This window comes from Thamnophis elegans, chromosome 8 (assembly GCF_009769535.1).
Source record: "Thamnophis elegans isolate rThaEle1 chromosome 8, rThaEle1.pri, whole genome shotgun sequence".
Lineage (NCBI taxonomy): Eukaryota > Metazoa > Chordata > Lepidosauria > Squamata > Colubridae > Thamnophis > Thamnophis elegans.
In genome coordinates, this window is record NC_045548.1 from 24,690,258 (window position 1) to 24,712,000 (window position 21,743).

General features: G+C 46.4%; 1 protein-coding gene across 1 annotated transcript in view; it reads left to right on the top strand.

Annotated features, from left to right (window-relative positions):
• The window catches only part of APCDD1 (APC down-regulated 1), a 39,000-nt gene that overhangs the window by 9,195 nt on the left and 8,062 nt on the right, over window positions 1-21,743 (top strand). Inside the window, exon 3 of the mRNA XM_032222227.1 lies at window positions 5,017-5,548. Coding sequence (XP_032078118.1) covers window positions 5,017-5,548 — 532 coding nt within the window. The remainder of the gene's footprint in view (window positions 1-5,016; window positions 5,549-21,743) is intronic.

A 21,743-nucleotide genomic window follows, 5' to 3' on the forward strand; every position in this document is an offset into this window, starting at 1 on the left:
TTTGTAGCTCCGCCTCTGAGAGGCTCAGTTTTAAAAAATGAAAGAGAGTCCAAAAGGTCATAGATGGAGATGCAAAATGACCCCACTGGAGAACAGAACTCTGTGGGCACTTTTCCGGGTCAGGTTGGACACTCCCGCAGCGCCTAGAGAACGACCATTCAGGTAAGCCAACGGTCATTCTCCTAGGTGCTGCCTGGAGTGTCCAAGCATGGGACATGCCAAAGCTATGCCATCCCAGGGTGGGAAGAAGAATTGTCCAAGCCCGCGGGAGTTGCGATGACCTGCTGCAGAACTCTTCTCCCAAAAGATGCCTCAGCAGAGGCAAAGACATCAAGTCTGTAATTTTTAACGAATGGAGATGGACTGGACCACGTAGCGGCTCAACATATCTCCTCAATTGATGCTTGCGTGGCCCATGCAGCCGAAGTTGCAGCACTCCTTGTTGAGTGCGCTGTGATGCGGAGGGACCGGTCTGGCCTGCTGTTCATAGGCCAACTTGATGCAAGCTCATATCCAGCGACCTATGGTAGAAGAGGTAACCTTCTTGCCCATAGAAACTGGTTGGAAGGATACGAAGAACCCCTCTGATTTGCAGAAGGGAGCTGTCTGTTTCATGTAAATACGGACTGCTCAATGGACATCAGGTTTATGCCACTGTCACTCTCTTAGTTGTCTGGGGCCCGGACAAAAGTCTGGGAGAACTATTTCCTGTGACCTGTGAAAAACAGTGTTTACTTTTGGCACAAAAGCCGGGTCCAATCTGAGGACTACTCTGTCTGAATGCACAATACAAAGGTCACCCCTGACCGAGAGGCAGCCATCTCGGATATCCTGTGAGCCGAGGTGATGGCAAGCAGAAAGGCCTTCTTGAGAGTCAGATGTCTGAGACTGACAGTCCAAAGCGGTTCAAAGGGAGGCACTGACAGGGCTTGCAGCACGACCGGTAAGTCCCAGGTTGGGTATCTGTGGATGACAGGAGGACAGAGATTGGTAGCCCCCTTGAGGAAGCTACGGATCTGTGGATGTTTGGTAAGTGGCAATAGAGAGTCTGTGGACAGGATGGTGGCCAGAGCCACTGTCTGGTACCGGAGGGTGTTAGGGGCGAGACCTTTGTCCATACCCTCCTGCAGAAAGCCCAGGACCTGCAGTATGGTGGCAGAAGAGACCACAATACGGTGAGTGTCACACCAGCAAGAGAAGGAAGCCCAAGTAGCTTTGTAGATTCTGACACTGGAGGGACGCCTGGAGGCCTGTATGGTGTGAATGACCTTGTCGGAAAACTTGCTGAGTCTCAGGATGTTCCCCTCAAGTGCCAGACGGCCAGCTGCAGCCACTGGGACTCCGGATGAAGAACGGCCCCCTGGCTGAGGGAGATCTGATCCTGAAGTATGCGCCAAGGGTGATTGACTGACAAACTGACCAGATCGGCGAACCAGGACCTCCTGGGCCAGTGAGCAGCTACCAGAAGCACCTCCACCCCCTCTGACAGGATCTTCCTGATCACCATGGGAATCAGAGGCAGAGGTGGAAACGCGTACAGGAGTCCTGGTGGCCATGGAGACCGAAGAGCGTCCTCTGCCCTGGGGCAGTGGAATCTGGTGAAGTACCGGGGAAGCTGAGTGTTGGCTCGGGTCGCGAACATGCTGACCTGCGGGAGGCCGAACCTCCGCATCAGATGGTGGAATAAGGCTGAATGAAGACGCCACTCCGAGCTCTGGATGGTGGTTCTGCTCAACCAGTCTGCCGTCACGTTGTCCTCCCCCAAAATGTGGTCTGCTCGGAGAGAGGTCAGGAAGCTTTCTACCAGGCAGCCTAGCGCTTCCGCTTCTGACATCAGGGCCAGAGATCACGTGCCGCCCTGATGGTTGATGTGCGCCTTTGTGGCGATGTTATCTGTCAGGATCAGTACATCGTGGGCCTCGATCTGACTGAGGAAATGGCGCATGGCTAGTCTGGCGGCCCGGAGCTCCAGCCAGTTGATGTTGTGGGCAAGCTCTGCCTGCGACCAGCAACCCTGGACCACCTGAGTCTGGAGGTAAGCGCCACTTGGCTTTCACGTCCGCCTGCCAGTGGCGAAGCCATAACAGACAGCGTGAAGTTACGTTGAAGGCAAGGGCCCTAGAAGAGAACCTGGTGGTGGCAAGGGAGGCGTCGTCAGACTATTCCATGGCCGCTATGATGTTAATAATGTCCTGTCGAGCTCTGGTGTCCCCCGCAGGGAGACCAGCTAATAACTTACGTAACCAGAACAGGGCCGCTCTACCAAAATCTGAGGAAGATGCCGAAGCTTTCAGGGCCCATGCTGTGGCCTGGTGGGTCTTATGGGAGACTGACTCTGGCTTCTTGTCCTCTGCCTTTAAGCCCTCTAGTAAATCAGCTGGAAGGGCAGAATTAGACGTGAGGGAGAAGGAGTTGCTTAAGCTTCCCCAGGTAGATGACCCCATTGTCTCCCTCACGTCTAATTCTGCCCTTCCAGCTGATTTACTGGAGGGCTTAAAGGCAGAGGACAAGATTCCAGAGTCAGTCTCCCATAAGACCCACCAGGCCACAGCATGGGCCATGAAAGCGTCTTGCTCCACCTCCTCCCCATCGGATACTTCACTGATCCCAGTAAGGACCGGGGAAGCCTCCCTAACCGGGGGCTCCTGAGATCGAGTGGCATGAGTCTTGTTCGAAGTGGTAGAATTCCTGGGAGCAGAAGAGGTAATAGCAGTGGCAATACCCTGAGAGATTGCACATGCCACCACATCCTGCATGGATTTGGACAACTGGGACTCCTGGACCCAAGGCAGAACTAGCTCAGCTTCAGAGGGAGCTAAGGATTCCTCCCCAGCAAGGGAGTCACCATCATCAAGGGAATCCTCAAGCAGAGAGTGGCAGGGGGACCCCATGGAGGCCCTAGAAGGATTGGGAGAGAACCCAAAATCTCCTCGGCAGGCAAGGAGAGGGAGACCTCTGGCTGGGAAGTGGGAAGGGAAGGTCCTGCCTCAACATCCCCAGAATTGGGGCCTGCCTGTTGGTGCTGCTGAGCAGCCTGGGCCTTCTGAAATTGCTTCTCAAGTGCCTTCTGGCGTCTTTCAGCAAGTTTCTCGTCTGCCTTAGAGGCCTTGTTAACTCTGGGGCGCTTCCCCTTGGTTGGACACCCCACCCCATCACCTTTGGCAGTAGGATTGGGCTGCTGCATTTGGAAGTGGTGGGCCTAGCTTGTTGCTCCACCTGCTGCTCCATTATAAGGCTGAGGTAATCTGTAGGTGAAGCCAGAAAGAATCTCCGATGGTGAGCAGAGAACTGGGGCCTTGCAGGAGTCAGGCCATTAAGGAACTTGAGGCTTTCAGGCAGGTGGAGCTGGAACACCAATGGCACCAGCTGAGGAGGGCCGGATGCCTGCAGATCTGCGCCGTTAAGCAAGGGAGAGTGGCCAGAAAGCCTCTGCAGCCGCTTGGAATAATCCAGGGGAGAGGAGAGCCTGCCTGGAAACCCAAAAGCAAGGCCCTGTCGATAAGCGCTCTCCGCAGCGATCCACTAGTAAGGACAGGCTGCGTGGCAATGGCCACAGGCTTAGGAGAAAAGCGCGCCAAAATTAAATCCAAAATAGCGGCTGCAACGCGTGCGCTCGCCTGGAGCGATACCGGGGGAATCCTCAAGAGCCTAACACTCTGCGCTGGGGACTTTGACTATCTACTTGTCCCCTGGGCTCGGCAACAGCCGCCAATGAGCCCCCCATGGTCAAACACAAGCCTCAGAAGCGAGCTAATAAAAGAGGCAGCGTCACTCCAGGAAGCCTGCCTCGCACTGAGCAGCTGTTTTTAATTAAGCCCAGAACGGAAGAAATAAAAGGGACAAAAAAACTTCTAAGCTAACTAACACACTAAAATAAAATCCTAGGAGCTAAACTAACTTTAAAAGGAGACCCAGTTTGCTGCTCAAGGACTGGATCTCCCCAAAAAGTGTCCTGTAGGTCGACTGAGTTTTTTAAAACTCCCCTCTCAGGGGAGCAAGAGGCGGAGCTACAAAAATATGTTAAACTCAGTCCTTGGGCAGCAAGGTGAAGTTAACCCGTGCTTGGACACTCCAAGCAGCGCCTAGGAGAATACATTCATCACTTAATGTTTTATCTTCTGACATTTGTACAAATTCATTTATAAATTGAAATTACAGAATTATAATTGATAACACAAATATGTGTAAATGTTTAATTGGCATTACAGATATTCTAGTAGAGTAAGATTTATTTTATACTCTTCTTTTACAGTATACTCTAAATTATGTTCTTAGTATTCTCCAGGTGTTCAGTTCCTTCAAGTCTAATCCAGCAGTCCTTATTCAGGCAAAAGCCACAGTTAAAGTTAACTGGCCTAATTTACTTTGATAAATACCAGTCTTCATTCAAGTTATTAAAAAGTCCTGGTAGAATCTATAGAAGCTCTTTTCTTAGCAAATTCCTTCTTGTTTATAATTGGCAAATAAACAAATAGGTTCATTTCATACATCATTTTTTGCATTTATAGTCTGTATACAACCATTTGATACAGGTATTTGTTTAGTATATTACAGGGGTGAGTTCCAGCTTCTGCTACTGCTGGTTCACTCAGGGACGCGCTTCACGTGCACTTGCACAGTAGTAAAAAAATGCTTCTGGGCATGCGCAGAAGCAAAAAACAAGATGGCACCTATGGCACCGCCAATAGAACTGGTTTGGGGGCATGGCAGGTCAAGTTATTACCTACTTGGCCGAACTGGTAGGAACCCACCTCTGGTATATTAGTGTAGCATATGTTACATTATTAATCTAGAATAAATTTATGCTACCAATCTAAAATTTGGTGGATGGGTACAGTCTTTTTATAGGAATGTGTATAAAGTATCTTTACAGAAGTTCAAGTATTCTAATTATCATTATTATAAATATTGTGAATAGGTTGTTACTTAGAGATGTATTAACTCCAGAACCTGTTTTGACAATAAGTTTTATAATTTCATACCTTAACAAAGTTTTTTTTTCCTGTTTGACTACAGTTGTGAAGTTAGAGCAGGTCCAGAATTCATCACAAGATCCTACAGATTCTACCATAACAATACGTTTAAAGCTTATCAGTTTTACTATGGAAGCAATCGGTGTACAACCCCAATCTATACCTTGGTTATCCGTGGTAAAGTCCGCCTTCGTCAAGCATCCTGGATTATCCGAGGAGGGACCGAAGCGGATTATCAATTGCATAACATTCAGATCATCTGCCACAATGAGGCAGTAGCTGATAAACTAAATCAGTTGGTGAACCGCACATGTCCTGGATTTGTAGCAGGAGATAAACCTTGGGAGCAGAATGTGAGCTATGATTTATGGAGAGAAGAGAATGGCTATGAGTGCACAAAGGCACTGAATTTTGCTATGCATGAACTTCAGCTGATTCGAGTAGAGAAACAATACCTTCACCATAATTTAGATCACTTAGTAGAAGAACTGTTTCTTGGAGACATCCACACAGATCCTGCTCAAAGGATGTATTATCGCCCATCCAGTTACCAACCTCCACTCCAAAATGCCAAGGTATGTGAACATTTCACTTGTATTTCCAAGACATGTAAATGAAGTATGTTTTTAAAATTACTTGGCCCAAAGCTTAAGTCCAGATCCCATGCAGGCTTTGTCTGTTTCCACTTGTATTCCTTATCAGGGTTACTTATCTTGTCTGTCAGGTTCTAGACATTATCCTCCTGTTAAATCTTCCTATCTGACAATCAAACTGCTATATTCTCTTTGCTGGCTTATCACCTATGTTGCCACTTTTTCATGTCTTTTTAATTTGTACCTTGGATGCAGACTTGTAAGATCAAATCTGTTTCATGTTTTTAATATTTTACTTGGAAAGAATATTGCAATATATCATTTTTTCATTATATTTACAGAGGTGGAATCTGGAGGAATTAGTGAGGTACAAAATGATAATAGCAGTATCATGACATAGGCCCTGCATCTAATAGGTGCAGCACAGTGTAACATACATGTACAGAAGTGATGGAGCTTGCTGACAGAATGCAACAATATTGCTTTTGTCCTTTTGACAAAGATCCTGCAGACATTGCTGCTTGGCAGAATATTTTCCTTGGTGGCAAGGAAGCATTGATCCATACTCTCAAAAGTTTCTGCTCTTTAAAATCTGTCAGATAGTTGCAAGAGAATACGTTGCAAAATTTCCTGAAAAACTGAAATATATACTGTGTGGCCTGTTACCCAGCCACCCACCTGAAAGGAAATTTCTAATTTTATATTTTATTAAAAGTGAAATAGTTCATATCTACAGGAAAGAGAAAAGTAGAATAAGACAATGGCAAACTTGTTATATATAGATTTTCATAATGATTGTGAAAAAGAAACAATTTATAATAGTTCACTGCTTTTCAATATTTGCCATTTCAAAGTGCATTTCATAAGATTTTTTCAAGGCCTAACTTTTTTCACCTTTTACGTACTTTATGTACTTGATGTACTTAATTTGTTTTATAATATTTTCCCCTTGCTCTTTATCCAAAATACATTTAGAATGGCTTATATGCCCCCCCCCCCCCGTCTCTCCCCCAAAAGGAAGAAGCAAAGTGGGGGAAGCAAACTCAGACAAAGTTTGTTAAATTGTATCATTAGTCTGCCACCACAGCTGATAGTATCTCTTTCCTCAAAATTATAAAAAATATGGAGATTATTAAATGGAAACTCCAGTGCCTTCCTTTTTAAAGGAATTAATGTTATAAAACAGCAGAAAATGGGCACTTTTCCTCAATGGACAGTATTTGTTTATATCAGGAGTGGGGAATGATGGCCCCTTTATGAATTGTGGATTTCAACTCAGGAATTCTGGGAGTTGAAGTCCACAAGTCATAAAGAGGCCATTGCTCCCACCTCTGCTTTATATAATCTTCAAACATATTTGGGTCTCGATCATTTCATTGGGGGGAAATGGCATCCATTTAGAATATGGCTCTTTTATGACTTTTATCACCTCTGATTTAGAACATCATAAGTCACAATGAAAATTAAAGGGGAAACTGTAACAGAATAGAATAACATAGATTCAGTATAAGCATATCAACATATGAATCAAAGAATACAATTTTTGCCTTACAAGTTTTGGTTGAAATGTATCATCCAAGACTGAGGAGTCCAGCAGTCAGTTCACATTTGACAAGTTGCTCTTTGCTATCAAGTTTTTCCTTTTTCTCTCATTAACACTGTAATTATTACAATGCCCACTGTTGTATAGTGGATTTTAGTAGGCAAGAACCAGACCAGCATTGCTGCAATAGTATTTATTGACTCAAAAATGGAACTGAGGAACTGCAGACAAATGCCTGTGATTTATAGTATAGGGGCCACAGGGCCTTAACCAATCATAGAACTAGAAAAAGCCCACCCTAATATAAATGTTCTAATTTTCCCTCCAAAACAGTTGAGGTCATCTAAAGGTTAGTTTCACTTTAGCACAGTTAACAGTTAGGGTCATCTAAAGGTTGGTTTCATTTTAGCACAGTCAACACAGCTATACATTCAATACATAACACCCACATTATAGTGTACTCTCACAATAGATTTTGATATTTGCATGAAGTGCATCATCATTAAAGCCCCAAAAAGGTTAATGCTAATTGGGAAGACTTACTGAAAGAAAGAAGGAAAAATGCCTGAGAAAACAGAAGTGGGGGAGAGAATGATGCAGTCAACAGCAGGGACAAGAGCTTTTTTACGTTCTGAGGGACACAGACTGAGGAGACCAGGTTGAAGCAACAGTAACTTTATTAACAGACTGGAACAGGCAAAAGACAGCTATTTATACTTGGAGCTGTCAGATGGGGAACCAGTGAGAAACCCAGGTTTCTCCCGCCAGCTGGTAGGCGCGTCCTGGCCAATCAGAGGTGACTTACACAGCGCCATCTGCTGGCCAGGACACAACACCTCTTTCCCCTGGACTGAGCACCCGTAGTCGGGAAGGTACTTGAGGCGTCTGCGAACGTGCTGCGATTGTCTCATTAAAGGTGTGGCCGCCGCCAAAGGAGGAACGCTGGGTTCTCTGCTCCGCTGGATTGGCAACAGAGTGCGTAAGGAGTCCCAGGACATAATGGACCACACGGAGCCAGTGTCCAACTCCATAGAACAGGGACGGCCTTCCAGTAGGAGGCAGAGGTGGATCTTACCCCAACCCCCCACAGAGGAGGAAGAGGCCAAGTCGACCAGCCATTCGGGGGGCGCATCGCCAACGTCCCCAAGGGAGAGGCAATTTTGGCGGCGTCCCACAGGAGGGGCCAGAGGGTGGTAGGCAGCAGTAGGCTAGCCTTACGGGCGCTGGTCAGGCAGGGCAGATAGCAAAAGCAATAGCAGTTAGACCTATATACCACTTCATAGGGCTTTCAGCCCCCTCTAAGCGGTTTACAGAGTCAGCATATTGCCCCCAACAACAATCAGGGTCCTCATTTTACCCACCTCAGAAGGATGGAAGGCTGAGTCAACCCTGAGCCGGTGAGATTTGAACAGCCGAACTGCAGTCAGCTGAAGTAGCCTGCAGTGCTGCATTTAACCACTGCGCCACCTCAGCTCCCTACAGATGAACGCTAAATGGCCCTTCTTGCCGCACTTTCGGCAGACGGCGAGGCGGAAGCGGCAAGTAGATCGGGCATGCTGGCTGCCACAGCTGTGGCAAGAACAGCCATCGTTAGAAGAGAGCGACTGCATGCGGTCGATAGCCAGGTCCAGGTCCGACTGGAATACATCCGAGGCTTGCTGGCAGTAGGCAGCGGAGGCAGGCAACTGTGGAGGTGACGGCTGAGAGAAATGATGGAGATCAGGAGTGCACTGGTCAGCCATTTCATAGGCACAGGCATCATCCACAGCAATTTTAAGTGTGAGTTCATAGCAGGAGAGAATGCGGCGATGTAAGTGGACGTCTCTGAGGCCCTAGATGAACTGCTCTAGGAGGACCTCATCTAGGTCAGCAAATTCGCAGTTTATGGCCGTAGCCCATAGGGCAGCCACGTAGTGGCTGATGGATTGCCCTTCCTTTTGAACACAACGGTGGAAGAATTGGCGCCGCACGAAACGGGAGGCTCGTAGTGGGTCTTCAGCCGGGAGAATAGCAGGTCCCATGACATGGAGTAGACTGGGGTGGGTGACGATAGAGCCCGTGCCGTAGTTAACATCTCTGGCCCACAGTAATCAAGGAAAATGCCACGCTTTCTGTCACTAGACAGATCGGTTAAATCATGGGCCAACAAGAAACATTTAAAGCATTCCATGAACACGTCCCAGGATTCAGACTCCAGCCGGAACGGAGAAAAAACGGTAGTGGCAGCCATGGGAGGCACGCTGTAAGGATCCGGTTCTCCAGCCCTTGTCGCCAGTTTTAAGTTCTGAGGGACACAGACTGAGGAGACCGGGTTGAAGCAACAGTAACTTTATTAACAGACTGGAACAGGCAAAAGACAGCAAACCCCCATCTGACAGCTATTTATATTTGGAGCTGTCAGACGGGGAACCCAGGTTTCTCCCCCCAGCTGGCAGGCGCGCCCTGGCCAATCAGAGGCGACTTACACAGCGCCATCTGCTGGCCAGGACACAACAAGCTTAATGTAGAGTTCCTCAAGTGGTAACTTTGTAACTTTAATAACATTTGTATGCCGCCCACTCCCTAGGGACTCTGGGCGGCTCAAGTGGTGATACATGTGTCTTTCAAAATAACCTGAGGATCATTCCAGCATACTGGCAGTTCGGCTTATTGATCAGGAAGATCAGAAGGACCATTCACGAGAAATGCACTTCCATACTATAGCTAGAATAAAGAGGCCCACCCAGTTGCCTGTTTTGATACCTATTTGGGGGAGAAGGGAACTTGGGTGGAGCTGACAAGTATAAAGAGAGTGCTACATTGTCATGAGATTAAGATTGTATAGCGTGTTTCTCAACTTTAGAAATGCTAAAATGTCTGGGCTTTCCAGCTGGATGGGGAATTCTGGGAGTTGAAGTCCAGATATATTAAAGTTGCTAATATTGGGAAACACTGGTGATGAGATTTACTTTTGCATTATGGAATAATTTGGTGATATATCATGTGAGTCCAATGCAGTGGAACACAGCAATGTAAGATTAACTTTTCCTTTGAGTAAGCTGTTATCACAAGCTTCTCTAATAATTATAATTATCCTTAATTATTGTTATTATGACACCTTTCATAGTAATATTTTTTCTTATCTTGGAGTTATACAGCAGTAGAAATTAATATATTTACATATTTTAGCTGTAATGAAAACTGAAGATACAGCACCTCTATGAGCTAACTTATTCACAGAAACATACATAGAAATGGGAATATATTGTTAAAGTTTCACAATAGGGCTGTACATCTTTTCTGATAACATCTCAAAGGAGTGTACATAGCAATTGGAACCACATTTGAGATCAGAGTTGTCATCAGTTAATTCCAGCAGACTCTTTCAGAGTTACTTCAAGTTTATTCTTTAAACAATTTCATACCATAAAAATACGATTATAATTAGTTTGGTCATGATCATAACTAGTTTGGCCTACCCTTTAAAATAAAATGCAATTGAATGAACCTACAGAATATTTCTAAACAATATTTTCTTGGTTGAACTGTATTAATCTTTCTGAATGTTTTGTAGAAATAAAATTGAACAGTGCATATTTAAATGAAGCATATGGCATTATTTTAGACCAGTGGTAGTCAACCTGGTCCCTACCGCCCACTAGTGGGCGTTCCAGCTTTCATGGTGGGCGGGTACGGGTTTTGTCTGATATTGAAGCACTTTCCTTTTTAAAATTTAATTGACTTCCCTACTTTATAAATCACCATTATTGTGGAACCGGGGGGGGGGGGGGGGGGTGGGTTAGAAAATTTTACTACTAACAGAGATACAAAAGTGGGTGGTAGGTATAAAACCCCAGTTTTAGACTATGTAATTTTATTGAATGCAGTGTTACAAATTATTTTATTTTAATGAATATGCAATAAGAGAATATAGGAACTGGCTGTCTGGTTCAGATCCAGAACCCTTTGATATAACGTTCCATTTTAAGCAAAAGTGTAGATATCTAAAGTCTTTGGGTCAGACTATGCAATTAAGTTAATACGCGTGATGGGACGGGGGCTTATTGGGCAGCTTTCCCCAACAAAGCATCTTCCAGACATTTAATTACAAGAATGCTCTGCCAGCATAGCTAATGGGAAAATTGGGAATGTTGTGATAAGACTTAAACAAAAGTAGAACATCTATTTGAAATATAATTGCAGTTTGAAGAATTCATGTGACTGCAAAGAGCATATGTTACTTTTCCCCTGTCTTCCTTTTTAAAATATGAAACTTGCCTTCAGGTTTTGTGTGTGTGTGTGTGTGTGTGTGTGTGTGTGTGTGTGAGAGAGAGAGAGAGAGAGAGAGAGAGAGAGAGAGAGAGATAGATAGATAGATAGATAGATTCCTGGAGGTAATTATTTTGAAAGCATAGAGGACACTTTTTCATAGAAATGTGTCATATTCTACTTTCTCATACCTCTTTTTGTAAAAAATAAAATAACCTTTGCAGAAATATTTACCAAGTGAACAATTGCACTTTGATTGTTTATGAGGTAAGCATAAAACAAGAGTTATAAAACATGCATAATTATTACCCTTCTGTCTTGAATTTCTTTTTCTAATTACCAGCAACACTGATGAAAATCAGATACTGGACTATATTTAAAATCTCTCATCTTAGTTGCTTCTGGAATTGGAAAAGAGACATTACATCAACTTTTTTCACTAAAGCAAACAAACAACACCCCTCTCTGAAGAGAATTAGTTGTAGAGAATCTGCCTAGCAAACCTTGCTTGATGATCTGTTGTTCAATTGTAAAACATAAATATAATCCTATTTATAACAAAGAAGAGAGTTTAGAAGATTTTAAACTTGAGGGATTCCATAGCCAAATTGCCAAAAAGCGGAACAGCAATCCCTCAGCACATTGTTCTGGAAATTGTCATTGAAATATAACTACCATGGTACAGGGCCAATTCAGATGGTCTGGCCAGTAAGAAGCTATGTTCAATATTTTCAGGACATTGATAGGTTGAGGAGAACCAAGATAATTGCTATTTCTATCTTTTTCCTGACACAGATCATTCCACAGGGTGAACAAAGCAATTTCTCTTTGATAACTAAGGCTGAAACCAGTTTGAAAGGAATCTAAACAACATTTTCACCAAGAGAATTTGTAACTGGTCAGTTACCACCCTCACAAACACCTTGCCTAACAAGGGAGTATTGACCACTAGTATGCAACTGTTTTCATCCACTGGGTCCAGGTTTTATTTCTTCAGGAACAGCTTGATCATTGTCTCTTTAAAAGAGATGGACATCACATTCTGAACAGGGCATGCTTCCTGCATCCACCAATCAATACAGTGGTTAAATGCAGCACTGCAGGCTACTGCTAGATCAGCAGTTCAGCGGTTCAAATCCCACCGGCTCAGGGTTGACTCAGCCTTCCATCCTTCCGAGGTGGGTAAAATGAGGACCCAGATTGTTGGGGGCAATATGCTGACTCTCTGTAAACCGCTTAGAGAGGGCTGAAAGCCCTATGAAGCGGTATATAAGTCTACTGCTATTGCTATTGCTATTCATCTTGTATTATTTTCTATTGGTTAGTACATGTTAGAGATGCCTTGTCAATAAGGGACTTTTTCCTGCGGGTTTCTGATGTTTCTTTCCAGGATTGGCAAATGGTTCACTGTAGATACTTTAGATGTATTTAATTTGAGTCGTTCCTGACCTTTTCTGGTTCTGTGTTTCCCATATTGGTTACTCACAACCAGCAGCCCAATGTAAAGGCAAGTCATCTGTTTTACTTTTGAAAATGGAGAGCAAAGTTTGAGGGTCTACACGTATTTCCACTGAAAGATCAGGGGTGAAATTCAGCAGGTTCTGGAGAACCGGTAAAGGAAATTTTGAGTAGTTCTGAGAACTGGCAAATACCACCTCTGGCTGGCCCCAGAGTGGGGAGGGAATGGAGATTTTGCAATTTTTCCGGAGCGAGGGACAGGAGGCTCCAGTAAAGGTATTAACACGGCCAATTGGCCACGAGACTGGGATGAAGCTGAAGCCACGCCTCTGTGCTCCACCCTTGACATCCAGTTTCATCTCAGTCCGGCCAAAAAACGAGACATAAATAATTTTTCTCCTGATTAATAACCTCTACTGGTACCTCCTTGCCTCTGCAGCCTCTGGAAAAGAAGCTCCCTCCTCTTGCCAGTAAATATCTCTGTGTGGCTCCTATTACTGGCCACCAGGGAGATTAGTTTAAACTGCTGGGGGCTGGAGAGCTCGATCGCTGCTGCCCCGCTGAACATGTGGCATCAGTCCCCGGGTCCTGGGTGATCGGGAGGCTTGCGGGCTCGGGATTTCCAGCCCCAGGTCCTCCCGTTGCTCCACTTTGCTGGCTGAATATTTCGGCAACTAGATTCGAGCTGTGGTGATCCCAGCAAGTGCGTGAAGAGGCTTTTGGAGGCTGCAGGCACGCCACAGAGCGGCGAGAAGGCACGTGAGCATCTGGAACCGAGGCAAGCCTCGGAAGCAGCCCCCAGGCATGCCGTTTCTCAGCGTTGATGTAGGGGCTGCCTGGATGGGGAGAAAGCAGCATTGTTCCTGCCTTATTTCTCCTTTGCCTGTTGCAGCTGAAGAGAGGGAGTTGAGAGGCTTCGCAAGGAGGGTGAGTACTGCCATGTGGCAAAGATGCCGGAGGAAGCGGGAAGGTCCCCTTCACCATGTTCCCCTGGGGAGGACCCATCTTCCAGGCAGCGGCCTACTGCCTCTGCCAGAGGTCAAAGGGCTGCTGCTGCCCCTCATCCCTCTCGTGCCACACAGAGGGATGAACTAAGGAGGCATAAGGCAATTTCAAAGACCTTTTCCAGGGCTGAGAAATTGAGGGCCCTGCAGGGCAGGCTCAGTGCTTCTCCCCCCTGGACTAGATCACCTCTGGGGGGTGAGCCTCAGCCTGTTCCTCCCCCCCCCCCCCCAGGCTCTCCAGATTCCCTGGAGAGGTTTGGGGGGGAAGTTTCCCTCTCTCCACCTCTTTCCCTGGAAGACCAGGATATGAATTTGGAAGATTCCTGTGTCCACGCGGAGCCCATGGGGGATCAGGTCTTGCCTAGTCTTATCCTGGCTCCCCAGGCTGGGGTAGCTCAAGATCCAGAGAATTCCAGCTGGGATTCTTTGGATGTGGACAATGTCCCAAAAGGGTTGCAGAATCTTATTGAAAAGGCCATCTCCACAGCAATTGCGGCTGGTTTGCAGCAACAGGCTGCTCAGTCCTTAGCACTAGATCAAGGCAAGACCCCTAGATCTAGCTCCTCCCAGGCATGCCCTCCATCCTCTCCTGTGAGCTGCCCCATCTCCCCTTCCCTGATTAGTGGAGACTCAGTAGCAGGGGATAAGGCCCAAAGAGACCCTGACTTATCTGAGTATGAGGACGATGACAAGCCGGAACCTCCAGCCTTCACTGGCCTTTTCCCCCCAAATTTATTCCGATCTCTTCTGTGCAAGGCGCGTGCTACTGCACAGGTAGAAAATGTGGAGGGGAGTAAGGAAGGAGCGAAGGATGGGGCTAAGGATGGAGTTGCAGAGCAGGCTGCAGCGAAGAAACCTCGGGCCCGGTCTTCTCTAAGCCCGAGTCTGTTAAGGAGATCCCTGCTATTCACCTCTTCCTGGAGATGGTGAAGAAACAATGGGGGAAGCCCACTGCTTTCCCAAACCCTGGCAGTAATGATAGATGTTTTTATAATATTGAGCCAGATTTTTCCCAGGCCTCACAGCTACCCACTGTGGACCACCTGTGGTTGTTTTGGCATCTCCTGCTTCTCTGGTGGCCAAGAATGTGGCTGACAATCTTAAAGCGGATGACAGGAAGGTGGAGATGACGCTGAGGAAGACATTCCAGTCTGCAGCCTGGGCCATCAAGGCAGCAGCATCGGCTTCGTACTTCAACGGCACGGCTATCTTGTGGATGGAGAAGATCCAGGAACGCATCCCCCCTGAAGATGTGCGGCTGCACCAGGACCTAAACAAGTTGGTGCCAGTGGCGCAGTTCTCGGCTGATGCCACATTGAATGCCATGAAGTTTGCTTCCAGGGCTATGGCATTGTCCATTACCTCTCATTGCCTTCTTTGGCTCTGGGGGTGGCAGACAGATAACAAGTCAAAGTGGCAGCTGGCATTGGCTGACTACACGGGGGGCTCCCTCTTCGGGGGCACCCTTGACCCGCTCCTCATGGAGGACAAGAATAAGAAAAAAGTCCTGCCCACCTGGGTGAAGAAGGCAGAGCAAAAGTCTACTCCATTCTACCACAAGCCCTCGTACCGACCCCAGGATCAGGAGGTTCAGCAGAGCAAGTACTCTTTCCCCAGGTCAGAGAGGCAGCCTGAGCACAGTTACAATAGGGATAGATCTCACTTCCAACATCAGAGTAAGCATCCCTTTTGAGGGGGAGGTGGTCGTCCTTACTGCTGGGGCAAATAGGTCGGGCCTGACCCCACCCATTGGTAGTCGCCTGGCTCTTTTCTCCGAGACCTGGGCGGAAATCTCCTCAGATGCCTGGGTGATCAGCACTGTCACTCATGGTCTTTGTTTAGAGTTCATTTCCCTTCCCGCAAATTGATGTGTCAGGCTATTAAGCATCTGCTTGACATCACTGCAGTGGAACCGGTTCCGTGGGGGTTCTATTTGAACCTGTTCCTTGTACCCAAGTCTTCGGGGAGCTGGAGAGCTATCCTCGACTTGAAGCTGTTGAACCAATATTTGGTCTACTGCAAATTCAAGATGGCCTTCCTTAAGTCCATTTTGGCAGGTGTTCAGGAGGGGGATTACATGGCGTCTATAGATCTTACGGAGGCTTATCTCCATATCCCCATATTTCCTGATCATAGGCGCTTCCTCCGGTTCTCCTACCTGGGACCAATATAGGGCCCTGCCATTTGGTTTGTCTTTTGCACCCAGGTCCTTCACCAAGGTGCTGGCGGTAATGGCGACATACCTAAGAGCGTTTCCCATTAGGCTACATTACTACCTAGATGACATCCTCGTCCAGGGGGTATTCCCGAGTCAGACATGGGCAGCCTTTTTGCAGGTTATAGACACTCTACAACGGTTAGGTTTTTCTGTTAACTTTGAAAAGAGTTTTCTCTCTTCTCACTCCATTTGGGGGTGGTTATAGATTCCTGTTCAGAAAAGGTTTTCATTCCCCAAACCACAGGTCCAGTTTCGTTGAAATGGTTAAGCAGGTCCGCAGGGACTATGTTCCCATAGCCCCTCTCCCCAGCTTGTTGGGGAAGCTCATATCCTGCATCGAGGTAGTGCCGTGGGCGCAGTTGCAGTGGCGACTTCAAGCATTCCAGAGAGCCAACACCAGCAGCTTGCCGGCCAAGGTCGAGGCCACCCCTCAGGTACTGATCTCTCTCAAGCGGTGGCTGTCCCCAGCCTTGTTCCAGGGGTGCGACTTCAGGGTCCAGGAGCGCCTCGTCCTAACCACAGACCCCAGTCTGTTCAGCTGGGGAGCGACCGGGGTCTCAGTTGGCACAGGATTAGTGGTCATGGCAGGAGCTCTGACACAATATCAACTGGTTGGAGTTCCGGGCAATACATCTGGCACTGCGACACTTTCAGGTCTCCGTTGAGGGCTGTCATGTCCTGGTTCTCACTGACGTGATGGCAAAGGCCCACATCAACCAGCAGAGAGGCACCCGTTCCAAGGCAGTGCACACCAAAGTGATGTCGCTGGGCAACTGGGCGGAGACACCTGCGGTCGATCCAGCCGGAGCACATCATGGGGGTCGACAACCATCAGGCCGACTGGTTAAGTCGAGAGACGGTGAACAGCGGAGAGTGGAGCCTCTCCCTGGAGCTGTTTCAGAGCATCTGCCAGAGGTTCAGGCAAACAGTAGTGGACCTCAGGCCAATGCACAGCTTCCCTGGTTTTTTTTCTCGGTTCCTGACTTGGGGAAAGGAGGGGATCGACGCACTTCGCACAATGTGGCCAGCCGGGCTTTTCCTCCCCTCTCCTTCATTCCCGGGGTCATTTAGAAACTAGTCTGGGAGCAGGCAGAGCTGATCCTGGTGGCAATGCATTGGCCGTGGAGGGCCTGGTTTGCGGATCTCGTGACCCTGTTGGTCCAGCCTCCATGGTAGATTCCTGAATGGGTGGTAGAGCTGCACCAGGGGAGGCTAGTTCACCCGGAACCACACTGGCTGCAACTAGCCATGTGGAGATTGAGCAGGAGCAACTGAGAGAGGCTCACCTGTCATTACGCGTGATTAGGACCATAGAGGCCTCACACAGACAATCCACCCAATCTATGCACCTGGGCTTCCTTCGTGGCCTGGTGCCAGGCTGCCAGGTGGTGCCCACCAGGGCCTCTGTTCCACAGGTCTTGGATTTTGTCCAAGATGGGCTGGATAAGGGGCTTTCCCTGGGCACCGTGTGTAGGCAGCTTGCTGTCCTTGCTACGGTTCTCCAAGGCGAGGCCTCTGTTTTCCTCACCTAATTACCCATTGTTAAGAGGTTTCTTTGGGGGATCTCCAACTTGTGCCCTCCAGTGGTTCATAGGTTCCCGACATGGAAACTCCCTACTGTGTTGCGGGCTCTCATGGCCAAACCCTTTGAGCCATTGAGGACAGTTAGCCTGAAACTCTAAGTGTTTTTAGTGGCTATCACGTTGGCTAGACGAGTGTCAGAGTTGGGGGCCCTTTCCTCCAGGGAGGATTTGTGCATGTTCCACAGCAACAGGGTTGTTGAAGTTAGGTCTGAGTTTTATGCTGAAGGTAAATTCTATTTTCCATCGTTCCCAGGAGGTTGTACTTCCGGATTTTTGTCTGGATCCGGTTAGGGAACGTGAACAGCAGTGGCACTGGTTGGATGTCCGATGGGCCCTACATATATTTTTGAAGTGGATGGCCTCTTTCCGGAGATCGGAGGCACTATTCTTATCCTTCCAACCTTCATCGCTGGGTGAGAGGGTTACATCTTCCACCATTAGTCAGTGGATCCGCTTGGCCATTGCCCTGGTGTACGAGTCCCAGAAGTTACCTGTGCCGGCCGGTATTACAGCATATTCTATGAGGAGCGCTGCCACCTCCCAGGCCTCCCAGGCTCCGATAGATGACATTTGCAGAGCGGCAATGTGGGCTTCACCATCACCATTTACTCGGCATTACAGGTTGGATGCGTTCTCATCGGCTGATGCGGCATTGGGGCGTAGGGTGCTAGAGCAGTCATTGCAGATCGTTAGTTTCCTGCCCATGGGACTTAGCTTTGGTAGGTCCCTCTACTGGAGCCTCCTGTCCCTCGCTCCGGAAAATGACAGTTGGTATTACTTGAACTGCTATTTTCGGAGTTGGGACAGGAGGCTCCAGTTCCCATCCTAGGTTAAGTTAATCTAGCTGGGGTGGAAGGAGTTCTCCTTTGTACCTTGTTTTCAAGTCTCGGGGGAGCTCGCTTCGATTAAACTGGAAGTCAAGGGTGGAGCACAGAGGCATGGCTTCAGCTTCATCCCAGTCTCGTGGCCAATTGGCCGTGTTAATACCTCTACTGGAGCCTCCTGTCCCAACTTCGAAAATAGCAGTTCAGGTAAGACCAACTGCCAATCCTTCCCCTGCCACACCCACTAAGCCATACCCACAGAACCAGTAGTAAAAAAACGTGCATTTCACTACTGTGAAAGGTATACTAATTTCTTGATCTCCCATATCTTCCAAGACATTGATATCTCAAGATATTCATAAACAAATACATATTAAATCTAGAATAATAAAACTGGCAGCCTGAACATCTTCCTTTCTTCTATTTAATTAGAATTGAGCCATTAGTTTTCTTCACTGGTAGGTGAAACAGAATGGAAGAGAAAGAATTTCAGGGAATTCAGTTACTATTGTAAACCTGGGGGTAAAGACCATAGTCCGCCCCCACCCGAATGTTGTATGAATGTTGCTTGGTTTTAATTATATATTGTGTTTTTATGTTATTGTATGTCTTCCCCTCCCATACAAGTTGTTAGCCGCCCTGAGTCCCCTCAGGGAAAAGGGCGGCCTATAAATAAACTCAACTCAACTCAACTCAACTTAAACCTGTCCTAATTTACACTTTATGAAGTCAGCAACCCTCACTGGCTATGCTTCTGAGACATGATAAAAATAGGCTGTGGGAGCAGCACTTATATCAACATTCAGTCTCTGAAGCATGGTAGGGAAGCACATTAATGCATTGTAAAGAAGAGCCCTAAAGTGTAGGGTTGACTCTATGAAAGTAACAAGTCTTTCTCATGCTTGCCTTTGCACAGTTTGCTCAGCAATTTGAAATGGACAAGGAATTAGTAACCAGTTCAGCTACTTCAGTAAAAGACTAATATAGTACTTATAGCACTGCTACTTTCTGGACCAATTTCAGTTTCTGGACACTCAAATGAGTAAACGGCAGGTAAATTTGACACTGACACTTACCTATTTAGGTAAGTGTCAGTGTCAAATTTAGGTGGAACACCAGTCAGAGAACTTGATTCTTAGCGTAAAGGGTCAAGGGCATCTTCAAAATTTCAAACTTCAGCTTGTAGAATCAGTAATAGTAGATTTTGCCTCATTTGAATTCAGTTTCAGTTTTTTCTTCGACATCCAGGTCCCCTACATCCTAAAGATATAGGGAGCACACAGAGTCCCAAAGCAAGAATATTGCAACAACATATTTTGTTACTTCTCAGAAATAATGCTTTAGAGAGAGACGAAAAATAAACTGTTCAGGACAAAGCAGCTGAAGTAAGTCAAATGTTGCCTTTCAATTGTTTTCTCATTTGAAACATTTATTAGGTATGGAGATTTGTATTAACAAACATACCTGGCATTATGTTTACTATTAAATAATCAATTGGATAAGATAGACCATTTACCACAGAACTCAAGAGGTGTTATTGTTTTCAGGCAGTGATTGGGTAAGCGAAAGATTACACCAGTGGTGGGTTTCTGCCGGTTCACACCAGATCGGGAGAACCAGATGGTGAAATTTACCGATCCGGTGAGAGAAGGTTCGACCAGTGGACCCAGAGGTAACTTCCGGAACGCCTGCCCTGGCCCTGTCGCTCTTCGCTCACCCCACCCATCTGGAAGCCGCTCCATCGCTCGCTCCCCCAACCCATCTGCACTATCCTAGCCCAATTCGGTGTTAAGTCCCATACCTGGGAGTGGAGGTAGTGAACGGAGAAGCATGGAGAGGTCCAGCGGCACAATCCACCAGACAGCAGCGGCAAGCTCAGGAGTTTTCTCCTGGATTCCTCTCTGTCATGCCTCCTCCGATCTCCCAAAGTTCTTTCTCCAGAGTGTGATAGCTTTCTACTGGATTCCCCTGTCTTGCCTCCTCCGTTCTCCCAAAGTCCTTTCCCCAGAGTGTGGTAGCTTTCTGCTGAATTCCCCTCTATCTTGTCTCCTCCATTCTCCCAAAGTTCTTTCCCCAATGTGTGATAGCTTTGTCCTGGATTCCCCTCTGTCTTGCCTCCTCCAATCTCCTAAAGTTCTTTCTCCAGAGTGTGATAGCTTTCTACTGGATTCCCTTCTGTCTTGCCTCCTCCAATCTCCCAAAGTTCTTTCCCCAGCGTGTGATAGCTTTCTATTGGATTCCCCCCCGTCTTGCCTCCTCCGATCTCCCAAAGTTCTTTCACCAGCATGTGATAGCTTTCTACTGGATTCCTCTCTGTCCTGCCTTCTCCAATATCCCTAATTTAGGCCCTTAGTCCTCCAGTTATCTATTTTTGGGAGGTTTTCCCCTCTCTCCACCCCCTTCATAGGAATCCCAAAAGTTTTTGCCACATGGCTTGGGGGTGGTGGTCATGTGACTGAGTATGCATGAGTGATGTCAAGTTGGCCATACTGGCCCCGTCACATGACTGCCAAGCCACACCCATAAAATAGGCCACACTCACAGAATAGGTTCTAAAAAAATTTGAAACCCACCACTGGATTACACGGAATATGATTGCAAATCAGCAAATAAATAAATGAGGACAAGAAAATCTCCTGATAAACTATTGTAATGATGTCTGAACCGCATTGATTAAGATATATTAATTCTGCAATATATTGTTTTAGGTGACAGTATATTTTTAATCTCACAAATTAGTTGTTTTTAAAGCTGTGCTGTAGTTTGTAATAACATGTAAGCATTTCAAACTATCAAAGTACACTGAAGATCTAAAAGAATGGTTTTTAAAAACACCCTATTCAAAATTAAGTGACTCATCACCAAAAATAATTCTATAATGGAGTAATGGCTACCCCCAAATGCCTGATAGAGCTAACATTGATACAATATAAAATACAGAATAATTCTTACTTGGCATGTCTTTTTCCTTCAATATTTGTAACTCAATTTTTTATGAGCTTCAAGATTCACAATTAGGTACTTATTTTAAAGCAAATAAACCATTCTTAGTTCTATTACCTGTTCATAACTCTTTAACTTTTTAATCAAATTAATTCCTAATCAACAAACTAGAACTGTAATAGCTTGACACAGGTTATTGGATAAAATCTGATACGCATCAGATCATCTGGACATTTTTATTGAAGCATGCTGGGATATAGAGAAAAGGTCAGGAAAAATAATTCCTGAAATACTTTATTTTAGTCTCACTAAATCTGAGCAAGGAATTTATTATTATTAATCAGTATAATATCATC